This window comes from Phalaenopsis equestris, unplaced genomic scaffold (assembly GCF_001263595.1).
Source record: "Phalaenopsis equestris unplaced genomic scaffold, ASM126359v1 Scaffold208465, whole genome shotgun sequence".
Classification (NCBI taxonomy): domain Eukaryota; kingdom Viridiplantae; phylum Streptophyta; class Magnoliopsida; order Asparagales; family Orchidaceae; genus Phalaenopsis; species Phalaenopsis equestris.
In genome coordinates, this window is record NW_018227714.1 from 80,900 (window position 1) to 96,772 (window position 15,873).

The 15,873-nt window shown below is 33.1% G+C and overlaps 1 protein-coding gene across 6 annotated transcripts; it reads right to left on the reverse strand.

Annotated features, from left to right (window-relative positions):
• Window positions 1–1,028: 1,028 nt before the first annotated feature.
• On the reverse strand, window positions 1,029–15,594 carry LOC110036563. 6 transcript variants are annotated; one of them, XM_020741033.1, is made up of 5 exons: window positions 15,423–15,594; window positions 15,111–15,189; window positions 14,497–15,027; window positions 1,862–2,020; window positions 1,029–1,642 (listed from the first exon to the last, which is right to left on the reverse strand). In XM_020741033.1, coding segments are annotated over exons 2-4 (675 nt in total). In that variant the 5' UTR covers window positions 15,112–15,189; window positions 15,423–15,594; the 3' UTR covers window positions 1,029–1,642; window positions 1,862–1,877. The 6 variants fall into 6 exon arrangements, with proteins under 6 accessions (XP_020596692.1, XP_020596689.1, XP_020596690.1 ...); XM_020741030.1 differs by having other exon boundaries at window positions 1,029–1,759; XM_020741031.1 differs by having other exon boundaries at window positions 1,029–1,778.
• Window positions 15,595–15,873: the final 279 nt, after the last annotated feature.

Genomic DNA, 15,873 nt, shown 5'->3' on the forward strand with positions numbered 1-15,873 from the left:
ATTACACAAAAATCTCTATTTTATTCTCTCTTTCTCTTAGCTTTCAAGAGGACTTGGTTTGGTCTTGCTTGGCTTGACCTTGCTTGACTTGGCTTTTCCTTTAAGCCAAAAGAGGTTATTTATAGAAACCATGAAAGCGGTAGGTGGGATGTAGGTGAGCATTAGATGGGATGTGGTAGGTGATCGGTAGATGGAATAGTATGTGAGCGGTATGTGAGATTCTTAATTATAAAGCTAATTAAATTTTGGTGGACCGGGTCTCCACATTACCCAACACTTTCTACTTGAAAGAAGGTAATTATATTCTCAACCAAAAAAAAAAAAGACTTATAATTAATATCATGTTTTACATTATGGAAAACTAACAAATCAAAAATTTTTACATTCTATAATGGTTTATGAAATACATTCAATACCTATTTTTACTATTGCATCAGAATCCACTTTCAACGCTTACTAAGGAGTTATAGAAACATATTACTCAACATTAAATACACATACCTTTCAAGTTCTTATGTGTAGAAGTGATTGGTTTAGAAATTAGTTGAAATAAAAAAAAAATCAATATTTTGTTAACAATCATTAATTTTTGTAAATTCATATTGTATCTAACTTGATATTGTGACATACATTTCACTTCAAATTACATGACAAGAAATGCCAAAGTGTCTATGTTTTTTTAAGGAGTATTACAAAAAGGCTTTATAATCTTTTGCAAGCCTAGATTATTTTTGTGCAAGCACTGAATGAAAAATATTTCATGAATATTATCAACTTAGATGCTATTTTTTTTGGGAAAAGGTAAGTTATTATATTTTTATTTTGCTAAATAAATGACAATTCTTTTAATAACTATAACCCATAAAATGACCGTAAATATGATGAAAATAGTTGTACATATTAAAAATAAATTTATTTAAATTTTCTCATCCATTACAATAAATTCATTCAATGTGTTTAAATATCATCAATTTTAATGATTACAGTGTTATAGTTCTCTCATTTAAAATTGTTCAAACTAAGCCTCCAAATAAACAATAACCAAACATCCAACAAGTTATTCAACAAAAAAATAATAAATTCAAATTCATTTGCTTACATTGCTGATGTACTTGTTGCACAAGGGAGAGGAATTGGATCTTCACCAACTCATCTTTCTCCATTTTCAATTCAAAAGGTTACTTTTTTTAGCCTGTAAATGTGCAAAGAGTGATGGCGTTGCCGCTGTTAATCCTCTATTAGTTTATTTTCTCAGTTTCACGCAGCCCTGAATAATTTGAACCTGGCCATTTGTTGAAACGTGCATGCTAATGCAAGCTTCCGAGTAATCCCATCAATTATAGATGAAAATGAAATAAAACAATAATAACATAAACATCGTCCAGAAATGGCCAATAATACCAACGTGAGGCAAAAAGAACCGAGAAATGAACAGCTTGCTATCACCGTCATAAAAAATTCCTATACCTACATTATTATGCTCAAGTTCAGGCACACAGTGCAGGCTCATCGAGGCATGTACCCGTGCATACCGTCAAATATAGTCTGGCTCCAGATTAATGAAGGAGTTTGAATCCAAAGCTTCTGGCCGCTAAGCTGCTTCCCATTCTTTTAATAGAATGTCTCCCTTTCAGATTCATGTCTTGCATTCATATCAGAATGAAGAAAAAGAAAAGAAGCGTTTAGCATCCAAGTATTAAGCATCCAGAGGAGTCCAACGAGAATTGTCATAATAAGGCAATAACAAAACAATTACAAGCTGCAAAAATACCCATTTGCTGCAATTAGAAGGTTTTTCATGCATCTAGATAAGCAACACTTTTTCTACTTAAATTACTTCTCAACTTGTAAAAGGGCTTACCATATTTGATGGAATCTCAGCTTGACCAACCGTTCGAGGCATTGCGGAAAAACTGAAATGAAATGATGCTGCTGCTGTTGTTGCTGTTAGTGGCGGTTCCAATTGATGATTGTGGAGATCCTAGAAAGGCCGAGTTTGAGCTGCCATTCGAAAAGACTCCTGGATGGAGAAAACATTAAACATCAGACCATTAGTAAAGAAAAGGGGAGACTCTTTAATTATGAATACGGTTTCCAATAAAACTTCTTGCTTCGTAATAATGCAATAAATTCTGCCTAAAGAAGTACAGATGCAAGCAGTTCAAAGTATCAAACAAAAATGGCTTTTTTTTTTTTTTTTTTTTTTTTTTGGGGCCCCGCATTATTATTAGGGGCTCCAAGCATTATTATTATTATTATTATTCTCAATGAACAAATTCTGTCCAAGTAAGATCAATCTCAAACACACACGTGTATATGCAAAGCTTCAAATGTATGATCTCTATCTAGACTGGGGAGCCTAAGCTCCTAATCAAAGGATGTCTTCTAAGCTTATAAACACATTTTTTTTGTTGATAAGATAAGTTGAAAGGTGCAATCCATTGATACAATTACAATGAACTTGAAACAAATATTCAGTGGGTTAGGTGAAGGAATTTGAAATATGGTCATTAGTATACAAAAAATCAAATAATTAAACAAACTTTATGCGAATCAACAAAAGATAATCTGAATAGTTAAGCAGATACGTTAAATGTATAGGAATACATAAAAAATTTAACATCTGAAGTTAATGAGATACTAGTTGAAAAAATAAACAACATAAAGGGCTAAAATTAAAGTTCTCCTCAAATATATGCATGTTCTTCTAGAACTTAAGTAACCTTAAAATGATTTTAAGTGCATAACAAATAAATATAATATTTACTCCATTTTGAAATAATTTATATTTTTTTAAAGTGCTTATATTGAGCCCTTTCAGTGTCAGGATAAGTCAAACAGGTACTCTTCAAAATTTGGGTTTCTAAATTACAAAATTGATCAGATCTTTGTTTGTTTTGTTCAATTCACTTCATCTTGAATCGAAATTTTGTTGTTAATCTCCATAATTTTAAAAAAAATATAGCGAGTAAAACACATATTATCTCTTAAAAATCTAGTGCTTAATTAAACCCTTTCATCCTTGACGAGTGCTGCATGAGAAATAAAACCTACTACAACGTGATATTTTACCATGGACTTTTTAAACTCTAATTTTACAGGTGATAGATATACTTAACCATCCCTTTAATATAAAAATCAAACTATTTTTTCTAATAATTTTATACATCCATTATAACATTTTTATTTTTTTCACAGCCAACTTGTCTATAAATGACATCTTTACTGTCACACAAAAATCCATACAATATAACATGCCTAATTACATATTTATAAATATTGTTAAAGTCTACATGATATTCTGTCGTTTATAACATGATCATCTTAAGGCACATCTAAATTTAAACACCTAACCTAAATCATAAAAATTATATGCTTGTTTTATCCTCATCCTTCAATATAGCGAATCCAAAATATTATAATATATCATGCCTACGTGTCACTTCATCTCCTAGAAATATTAGAGTCTGTTTGGGGCAACTGCAGCTTATCCAGCTTCTGCTGATAAACAGCTTATCCTGATAATCTGCTGATGAGCAGCTGATCCAGATAAGCTGGCTGACGGTTTGGTTTGTGCGTTTGAAAAACAGCTGATTCTGGATAAATGACTATTCTGCCCCTGTTGTGCATAAACTGTTTAGCTGTTTGGCTTGTGTGTTTTGTAAACAGCTTATTTACAGACTTTTTTAGTTAAATGAACAATTTGTCACGCAGAATTTGTAATTTTCTCAACAAAATTAAAGTTCAAATGTTAATACATGAAAATACAAAATAATTGAGTTACATTTATATAACTCAAATATTTCTGATCACATCAAAGAAGCACAGTTATATATACAAACGTAAAATACACCTTCACATACTAATATCTAGGTGATTACATCACATATTAATACAAAAGTAAAATACACATTCTCATACTAATATGCCTGTGGAAACTATTTGTTATGTATAACAGTCATTTATATTTAACTATACACTGCAATTTCTGCAGTTAATTGGATCATCAGTATCTTCCAAATTCTTCAATTTCTTATATGTCCATTACTTTCAGTAGATACACAAGTTTCATAACAGTATGAAATTATCTTACTTCTTACATGAACTAATAAGCTTACTCAAGTATTTAAATAGAGCATGTAGTTCATGCCATATTCATCCTTTGGCATCAATATACACAGATCATTCAACAGCTCTACAAAAACGAAACAAAAACAAACTTCAACTTTATTAAAATTACAAAAATTATACATTTTAAGAGGTCATTCATGCTACAAAAATTATCATTTCAACAACACTTGATTTTATGCTTCTCTTCCCTAGAAACATAATGCCTTGATCAACCCTTGTTACAACCCCGCCACTAGATCGATCACTACTAAAATGAGATACCATATATTCAATTATGTCCATTACAGATATATCACCAGTGAAAAGCATGCACAAAGGTACATCCTTCATAAATGTCAAGTCATAAATCATAGTGGATCTTTACATCACATGTTTTACAATAAATGAGTGCTCACAAGGATCAAGTAACACCCTCATAGATCAAAACCCAAGCTGGTTGTTTTAATTGAAAAAACATTGCTCGTTTTTTATTTCAATGAGAGTTAAAATTCATAAATTCCAGTCCAAAATTATTACTTTTTTCTCATGCAATTCATGCATTCAAAAGCACAAAAAGAATTGCAAAACCTACAATACAAACTGAAAAACATGAAAGCACGCAGGAGGAGATGACTCGCTATAAGAGATCATCATGTACTTAAATTCAATAAACATCACGAAAGGATAAATCCATCAGATCGTTGCAGTTTTCTCATGACTTGATTAACTTCAAATAATCGCAAAAATTGTATAACAAAAAACAACAATATATGAAAAAAAAAAAAAAAAAACACATCCGATCTTGCCTTAAAACATACAATTGAATGAGGCACACAATATTTAATAGCACTGAACCAAACAACCCATAAACACGCTAAAATTTACAAGCAATAAACCATATATAGAGTAATAGAGGAGAAAAGCTCAATAAGAAAATGCTTCAAACTGTTTAAAATTTACAAGCAATACCACTCAATTCTTGTGATTTTTTATATCTAATGCCTTAATTCTTGTATACATACCACTCAATTCCTATCAAAATCAGAGCAAAACCAAACTTCAAAGTTGCAATTTCTGTCAAAATGAGGTCAAAATCAGAGCAAAACCATACTTCAAAATTGATGATTGATTTGTGGTATCTATGTAAATTTCTAGATTTGTGGGATCAATGTAAATTTTCCTTTTAAAATTTACCAACAAGGCATTCCTTTTCTTCATACAAATACAAATCATAAAATCTCAATAGTGTCATTTCTTCCCCAATATATTTACATTTAGGTTCATAAAATAATTCCATTTTGCAGACAAACAACCATTGCATGTTACTTAGAAACAAATATCAAATAGGTAACCAAAGCTCCAAAAAATCTCTTCACCATGACAATCACTGCAGCAATTATTCTATAAAAAATTAAGGGGTCATTTTCAATCTAATATGCAGTATGGCCATAAATTTACATTTTGAAGTAGAATATCTATGCATCATATAACCAATTTGAGTAATAAAATCCTACCAGCCGCAATAAAACGCCTTACAATTATCAGAAAATCTCTCTGCAACTCTCACATTAGAGTGTTGTTCGACAGGACCAAAACAAATGCAATCTGTGATTTGCAGTTTTACAGCAAAAAAGAATATATATATATATATATTTGCAATTTTACATAAAAAACAAAAGTGCGATCAACGATTTGTAGTTCTACAGCAAGAAAGTTGTTGTTCAACTGGAACGAGAATGCAGAAGAAGGAATGTCGAAGATGAAGAACAGTGCACTGGTTTGGAACGGCCGAAGAGGAAAAATTTGAAGAAATGTCGAAGGAGAACCTAGAAGTTGTCGAAAAAGATGGAGGAGCGCCGCGGAGGATGTGAGCGAAGAGGAAAAAAGATTCGAAGGAGGGCACAGGGCACGCGATCGAGGGCAGGCAAGTAATAGAAGCGAATGAAACGCGGTCCGTGGGGGTCATCCCGCGGGTTGCGTCTTTCACAATTAGAAAACACGGTTTTTAAATAATCAGTTAAAACACGCGAAACAAACGCTATGTTATAAGCTGCCCCAAACGGGCCCTTAGTTGATAATTACTAATCTCACACCCACTAGGATTGTGTATCGTATGCTTAATCATTATTCAAGTAATCCTAGCCTTGTGTCTTTTAAACATTTTCACAAACTCAATTTCTACTTGTTTCAGTTCTATAAACCTCCACAAAAGTACCCCCTTATGAATGGCCTTGATAAACATGTTTAAAATATAGGCGAGTTTACAAAATTATATGACGAAACTCTAAGGCAATAGAAGCATGGATATATGTATGTATGTATGTATATATATAAAATATTTAAGCAGGGTTCATAATTTGGCTATTTTTGCTCTTATAGAGCCGATTGTTTCTCTTAATAAGGAGCGCATCTTCTGGAAGTTCAAAGATTACAATCATTTCTGCAATACTAACAACAAGATTTGGATTTTTTTGAAACATGAAGTCCAGTTTAATATTGTGCAAAACGAGGAGCAATTTGTACTGGTGTACTTCAAATTGGATTCTTTTTGTTCTTGGGTAACCTTTGTTTATGCTAGTACTGTTCTGCAGCAGAAATATTATCTTTGGGACACTGTCGGTTATGGGGGAAAATATTAATGATAATTGGTTTGCTGGAAGGGATTTCAATATGATAATGAAGCCTTCTGAAAGGTTAGGAGGTAGAGGTGGTGATCTAAATCTTATCAACCATTTAATGATAAAATTGTTGAAGTCGGCTTATTTGATCTTGGTTTCATGAGTACTCGTTTCACTTGGAGAAGAGGATCTATGTTTCAAAGTTTGGATCGTTTCTTTGGTAATCAACATTTTCTTAATTATTTTCACGTTTCTAAAGTACATCATCTTAATCATGCGGGGTCCGATCACAACCCCATTATGCTTTCTCTTGATTTCACTACCAAAGCTGCAAATTATCATTTCAAATTCCTAAATATTTGGACTACTCACGATTCTTTTTTGAGTACTGTTAAGCAGGTCTGGCATAATAATGGTGTTGGTAATCATTGGTATGTCCTTTGGCAACTTCATAAACAAGTTGCTGTTGGGTTAAGGAAGTGGAATTTTCTTCATTTTGGTAATATTCATAAGAGGGTCAAGGAAGCTCAGAAGGTTGTGGATATCTTGGAAGATCCGGTTATCTGTAATCAGCAACATGTTATTGATCTGGCCCAGACTCATACAAAACTACTAGAGGAGATTGCTTTGGAAGAGGCTTTCTTACAACAAAAAGCTAATGATACATTTTTTTTATCAACGGTGATCGAAATACTAAATTTTTTCATGCTTCTATAAAACATAAAAGGAATTTGAATACTATTCTAAGTATTAATACTACTGATGGGAGGTGCCTCACTGATAAGGATGAGATGGGAAATAATGCGGTGGAATTTTTTACTAATTTATTTAAGAAATCATCCCAGTTTCTCCCTATTACTTCTGATTTTTCTGAAGGTGAAAGGGAGTCTATTTCTAAAATTGAATTAAATCATATCCCGACGGAACAGAAGATATTTTTTGTGCTTAAGGAAATCAATATTAACAAATCTCCGGGGCCTGATGGTTTCACTGCTACTTTCTATATAAATAGTTGGGAGATTATTAAGAAAGAGGTGACTCTTGCTATTCAAAGCTTTTTCCAGGGGGAGGACCATGGAAAATATTTTACATCTTCTCTCATTGTTCTTATCCCTAAGGGTAATGACAAATCTAGATGGGATAAATTCAAACCCATTTCCCTTCTGTAATTTCAAAAGTGATTAGTAAACTGATTGTCTTGAGATTACAACCTATGCTTTGTAAGATTATATCTCCGCAGCAATCTGCTTTTATAAAAGGAAGGGAGATAACTGACAACATTCTTCTAGCACAGGAGATGATTGAAGAACTGGATAAAAAATGTCGTGGAGGTAATATGGTTTGTAAAATTGACATTAAAAAGGCTTATGATACCATCAGTTGGGATTTCATTTTAAATATCCTTCAAGCACGAGGTGAGCACGAGGCTTTCACAATAATTTTTGCTCCCTGATTCATAGATGGTTGATGAATAATCATTACACTGTATTGATTAATGGTGATTCTTATGGATTCTTCTCTGCTACTAGGGGTATTAAGCAAGGTGAACGTTTATCCCCTATGATTTTTATCCTAGCATTTGATTATTTGTCCAGGTTAATTAATCATATGCAGATGAATAAGCCTTACACTCAATTTTCGCAAAAAACTTCAATCTTGGTGAGCCATTTGGCATTTGCCGACGATGTTATTATTTTCAGTAATGCAAGTAAACCGGCTATAAAAGCTCTAATGCAAGCTTTGGATACTTTTTAAGAGAATTCTGGTCTTATTTTCAGCAAAGACAAATGCAATATGTATTTTGGGAATTCGGTTAAAAACTCCATTGTGAATTGGAGTACTAATTACACTGGTTTTCATGTTGCCTATTTACTTAATTTGCTAAGGGGTCGTCGCAAGCAAATACAATTAGATGGGGTTGTGGAGAAGATTAAGAATAAAATTAATGATTGGAGGAACATTTTCCTTTCTAATGGGAGTCGTATCACTCTTCTCAGAAGTGTTTTAATGAGTATTCCGTTATATGCTCTTAAAATTTTGAATCTTAAGAAAAGTACTCAGATACAGTTGGAAAAATTATTTAATAGATTTTTGTGGTCGGGTACACAATCTAGAAAGCATTGGGCTTCTTTCTCCCAAAAGTTCTAAGCCTTACTCAGCGGGGGGCCTTAGACTTAAAAGTTTGAAGCAGATTTCTGATATTAATATGTGCAAATTGTAGTTTAAATTTCGGTCTAACAATTCTCTTTGGGCTCAGTTTCTCCATCAAAAATATTGTGCCTTCTCTAATCCGGCTTTACTGCATTGGAAATTGGAGGACTCAAAGGCTTGGAAGGCTATTTTAAAAGCTAGAGAGAAGATTAATAAGTTCATTTTTTGGGATGTGGGTGAAGGTAATATTTCATTTTGGCATGATGACTGGGGTTTGGGGGATCGAGATTCTTCTGGCATTACTCCGCAAAATAATAAAATGATTATTTAGGATTATTTAGGATGTGTGGTTATGTGTGGTTACACGGGAAATGGGATGTTAATAAATTAATGTCTCTTATTGGGGATAAAACGGCACTTGTTACTAAGATTCTTATTAAGAGAGATTGTAAAGATACCCCTATTTGGAAAACTACTTCGAATATTTCCCCTACGAAATTGCTCTTTTCAAATCTATATATTTATGATAAGTGGCGGTGGGGGTCTTTTATTTGGAACAGGTTTTTTACCCCTTCCATATCTTTTTTCCTTTGGAGATTTTTTCTAAACTTGCTCCCGATTGACAATATTCTTAAACTTAAAGGGCTGAAATTTACTTGAATATATCATTTATGCAAAAATGAAAAGGAATCGGCGATACACCTTTTTTTCTATTGTTGTTATGCTAAAGAAATATGGAATGCGTTGGGGAAACATTTTCATATAAATTGGTCTAACAATTGGGATATTAAAAGTTATCTCCTTAAATGGAGGTCTGCTGAGAGATTGGACTATAAATTGGCCAGTTTTCCTTTGTTAGTGATATGGTTTATTTGGGTAGTAAGTAATGACCATAAGTATCAATATTTGGGTTTGACTCCCAATATTGTGGTTTCTTACATTCTGTCTTATTTATTTCGGGCTTGCCAAAATTTGGGTTTGAATGCAGAAATACATCAACAAAATGTGTGTGGGATGGCCACTCTCATTAGGTGGCAACCACCTCCTAAGGGTTGGTTGAAAGTGAATATTGATCGTAGTTGGGATTTGATGGCAGCGAGAGCTGGGGGTATTTTTAGAGATTATCAACGCATTTGCAGGTGTTTCTTTTCTTCTCCGATTGTTGCTTACTCCCCTTTTGAAGCCAAATGTTGGGCTTTTCTGTTGGCTTTGAAGGTGGCTATCTTCTTTAGAGTCTTTTATCTTATAATTGAGATTGATTCTATTAATCTATATAAGGATTTTGAGATGGGTTCTATACCCAAGTGGAATGTGGTGGGTATTTGGAATAGAATCAAAAAGAGTATTGAGAAATTCAAGATCTCTATACGGTTGACACATATTCTTCGGGAAGGGAACTCTCCGGCGGATTGGTTGGCAGGGAGAGGTAAAATTGAGGAAAGTATATTGATTGGTGTTTCACCTGAGTCCCGTCTAAAGTGTCTAATGTTGGGAGATTCTATGAATTTGCCTTACATTAGATCAGGTTTTCAAGGTTGAGTCTTATCATAATTTTTCTTGAAATTTTGAGGTTTGGTTCTAGTTTTATTTTAATTCTAGTTTGCATTGATTCTTTTATAACACAGGATAGAATAAGGTGGATTTTTCCTTTTATATTTTCCTAAATCATAGATTATAATCCACCTGATTTATGGTGTGGATTCTGATTAAATAAGTGCGGAAATAAGTGCGGTTTTTTTTTTGTCACAATTGGGTGGAAGAATATATTTTGATAGGGTTGGAGAGGGGTGTGGTTTTATATGATGCATATTTATTATGGGTCTCGAGACACATTTTTCTTCCTCATTAGATTTTAAAGGTATGGATGGCTTGCGTGGGGCACTGCAATATTGGAATTTGTTATTTACATGGTGGAATTTTTTAGTTTAATTTCATGCACCGAATGAGAATGTCCACTGAAGGAAGGAACTATGATGAGGCTAGATACTGAGATTTGTTATTATGTTGGAGGCTGTGTATTTTTGTTTGCAGGTTGATCTACTTAAAGTTTGTTGTGGTGCTCCATGAATTGCTATCTCCTCTTTACAAGGTTGGTATCTCCCTGTTACAAGTTATGATGGCACATAGCTACAAGGAACGTCAAAGGTTACGTTGGCTTTATGGTACAACTGTAATAAGGAACTCGAGACTACACACAACTGCTACAAATTGAATGTCTTTTTTTTTTTTTTACTTTAGTTTGGGTTTATTTAATTTTGGTATGGCTATACTTGTATTTGATCAGATACATATCGATTATATTTATTTGGTTTAAAGCTGTGTGTGTAGATCTCTAAGTGATTAAGGACCCCATTATTGTGTGCGTATTGTATTTCTTTTATTTTCTAGTTGGGATTCCTTTTCCGGATTTATGTATCTTCCGTTTTATATTAACGCGTAGGAACATTAAGAATATTAATGTACAACTTTTGGCAATTTTTCACATGGTAATGAATGCCACTAAATCATTGTTATGATTTCAAATGTCAATTTGCGCAATGCATACAATCCATGTGTAATAAAGGACTCTCAAATATGCACAACTCTAGATTTCAAACAATATATCATCATCATTAAACTTATACCAACTATTTGGTGCTGGTTTTATAAATCAACTTCCTCCATACATACCTACCAAGTGTTGCATGATGTGTTAACTCTATATTGCTCTAGTCATTTTGCATATCTTCTGACAATATTTCCATTTTATTTTTTGATACTTTATTATATATTTGAAATACTTGAAGCTCTTAGGTATATTTTTAGAACTTTATTTCCAAAAGTACTGCTCCCACTAATCAATTCATACTCTCAAGTTCATAGAGCATATCAGTCTTAACATTTATATTTTAGTCACATGCTAGAAAGCATCTATCTATAATTAAAAGCAGCTGAAATGAGTTAAACTATCAACCATGTTGCAATAAATAAATATAAATTTGACTAGAGCAAAAAAGTAGATTCTTATAGGTACTAAATTAAATTTGCACCAATTTGGATACAGCATAGATTAAAAGATCAACTGTTGAAAACATGTAATTTCCTATCACCTTGCATTGGCAGACTCCAAAAATAATAAAAGGGTTTCATATCTATAAAATGAGGTTCAGGACACATGTTGGAACAAGAAAATATAATAAATTAATGATCATTTTATGTTGAAATTAAACTGCCACTGTTAGAATTATGAAGTAATGTAGACTATAATAAAACACAAAACTACAACATAAGGACTTAATTCATGACCTGCATCAAAAGCAATGTTTGAAATTGTGCAATTAGGTATTGAGGCGTTTCTGTTCGTGAGACAAGACATAAGCCTCACAATTTGAAAATTGCATAGTTAAAATAACTAATTAAAAATATATATAATAGCATCATAATTTATAAATTAAAGCAAATTAGAAGTTTGAAACTCATGCAAAAGTTAAAATTCAATCATAAAACGCCAGAACTCAATCCATTAGAAAATGTCTTATGGGCATTCAAACTCATGAGATCATAATTAAAACTTACTGGAAAACTATTGGAGCAAATCAACAAAGGTATTTTGTACATTTGCCTTGTGACTCAAGATTTATTTTGGGGCATTTACATATATGCCACTAAATTCCTATGTATTTACATATTTAACACCTTAACTTTAACTTTTTATTTTTATACCACTCAAATCTTTCATATCATATCAAAAATATCACCCAATGTGACTCAAAATTGTAAATTAAAGTTTAGGTGTTAGATATGTAAATACATATGAATTATGTTGTATACAACTAAATCTCATTTTTTACAGGGCATTTATAAACATACCACCAATTCTTATATATCTACATATCAAACAACTGAACATTACTTTTTACATTTATAACACTTAATGCTTCAATTGTTCAACCTAAATACCAACATGTTCAACAAACAGAAAAGAAGCATGTGAATTTGAACAAAATAACAGCAGGTGATTGTGGCGGCGCAGGCGCCAAAAAAGATCGGGTGGTGTCGGCACCGGCATCAGCGGCATCGTCCAGTGCGGTAGGCGGCATTGTCCAGTGCATGAGAGAGAGACAGGACACTTGCACGGGATGAGAGCTTGCAGGTTCAAAAAAAATAGTAGCAGATGGCTTGGATGTAGGCCATGTGCCGGCACAGCGATAGAAGGCGTCACTTGGTATGTGAGATCGAGATGGGAGGGTTGCAGGTCGCAAGAGAAGGTAGAATAGATGGTGAAGTGCGCCTTATTGCGTGACGCAGAATACCTAAAGCATACGCCTCGATCAATCTAAAAGATGCGCATGCCTCAATGCAAAAAAAATTGGGATTGCACAAAAGCACGCCACAAAGAGCCTCTGATTGCACAATTTTAAATAGTGATGAATAGGGCTTGACTTTTTTTTTCTAATTGTAAGTTTTATGTCCCACTTTATGGCGAAATTGACTCAACTTGACCAACTTCATAGTTCAAGTTTCTATCATTTGTAGAAATCAATATTAAGTACTGATCTTCTACTTAGCTTTTTCGCCTATCAATCTAGGATTCCAGTTGTAATTGAATATCAAGTGTTGACCTCCAATTAATTTTTTCCATATTTACAAACATGGCTTTCAATTGTAATCCAGAACCATGAACCTATGATGCATTTAATTTAAATTGTTTTCAAAACTCAAACCAGAGAAAGTATTTTCTTTACCATTTTCTCCAACAGAATATTGACCACAAAAGGCACAAAGATGAATCTAAATGGATAGAGGTATACCTTCTATGAAGATAGTTTGATATGTAGATATAAGACTTCCATCTTCTCAATCATTACCGTCTGCCTTCCTTCTATGTAAGTCCACCATCTACTCAAAGCCTTTTTCTAATTGTTGAACCAACTAGTTATGTAACCACTTCACATCTGTGTTTAAAAAGTTTATTATCTATGTTCGAACTCCTGTTTAAAATTTTTGCACCGGACAAAAAATGATCATAATTAAACTGAAATACTAATGCACATTGAAAATTGACTTTGGTATTATCTCGTAGAAAAATAAGAATTGATTTGTATGTTTCAATCTTGAATATCCATTGATAAGACTCACAACTAATTTCCAAGGTGAACTTCCAGACGTACATAGAAATAAAAGAAAACATTTTTGGCAGTAAATGGGGTGAAGTATTTCCAAGTTGCAACAGATACAACAGGTATAAATAGTTCAATTCTACTTCTTATTTTTTTATCATTGGACCTGAGGTACTAAAAGCAACAGGAATTCATTACGCCAGGACAATTCAACTTCATCCTTAATATTAATAAAAGCAACAAGTAAGAATTCATTATGCCAGGAAAATTTAAATTTATCCTTGACAAAATATAGGAGAAACAATAAAACTATTTGGAAATCATTTGTATGAATCAAAAATTGATGCCTCTCAAACCTAAAATCGAATTGATGCAAAAAATATTAAAAAAAAAAATGAAAATAAAAAGACTTATCATTTAAACATCACAGTTTAAGAAACAGCATGCCTTCCAAATCTAAAGTGAAAAGTAAAGAACAATAATCAATTATATTCTGTAAAATAGTGGATGATATTTACCTTGCCAAAATATCACAATGCAGAAAATAATAGAGATAACCAGAGCAAAAGTGTTTCCAGCAGAAGATGAAGCTGATTTTCCATTCTTGATCTTTTTCAATGCCTTCACTCTATCAGCCCTAGCCTTCTTCAACATCATAAGATCTGAAATCTCCTTTATGAGCTTCTGGTCAGCCAAATCCAGTGTCAGTGAGCAGGGAGGACGGGGAGGCTTAGGAGGTTTTGCACATCCCTTTTTCTTAGGCTTCTCAGATCTCAAAAACTTTTGAACTTTGTCATCCCCTACAACCCTCTTGTCCACTAACAAAGCCTCCCCAATCTCCAGCCGAAGCTCAGCACAATTATGCAACTTAGGCTCAAAGCTCACAGCTTCTTCATCTCTAATTGCCCGATCACAGAGAACTAGACCGCTCCATTCCTTATAAGAAAAATTCTTACCCTCTCCAACATTGTACCCATTCTCAATAGCAGCATTAGTAGAACGTTCCACATCAATCACAAAATATTTGTCTCCTCCACTTGTCATATTCACTAACAGTTAATGAAGAAGCTCATTACTCCAAAAATATCCAAAAAAAAAAATTATTCTCATAAAACGCAATGAAGAATGCAACTTTGGCCCAAAGACTCCCTGGTGAAAATACCCTTCACCTTCGAAAGTACACTCTGCAGCTACTGACCAAACAAAGAAACCTGCCGGAAAAAAATTAAACAATCGATCAAACAAACAACACGAATCAAAAAAAAAAAAAAAAAGGTTTCACGACGAAGCCGGCATTAAGCGACCACAGGAAACACGAGAGCTCCGAGAAAGCTCTCAAACTCGATCACACCGACATCGCTCCCACATGAACAAACTCCGACAACACCGAATAAAAAAAAACACCGACGACCAAAAGCAAACCGTCGAAGAGAGAAAAGAATACCCTAACCCATTCCGAAAATAGCAGATCAAAATAATTTAGTTGCAGTGTTGTTCCACCAAGACGAACGGAAGGCTTATAGATCCGGCTTCAAAAGCACCACCGACAGCCCGAGCTTGCGAGACAAATAATTATAAAAAAAACATGAGTTTTAGGAACAAGATGAAGTAAAACTCTGGGCATTTACATACATATATATACCACACAATTCTTATGTATTTGCCTAAACAATCCTTTGTATATGCATATCACTCAAATGTTTACCGTCACAATAAAAATTCCTCTATAACTACTTTGTAAAAAATGAAAATCATATTTTTATGCATGTTTATGGGACCAAAATAATATAAAGATAAACATGAAGTTTTTAATATTACGTATATAGATACATAATAATTTTGTTCTTTGTATAAATTTCTCAAAATAAAAATGGGCATTTACATACATATCACTT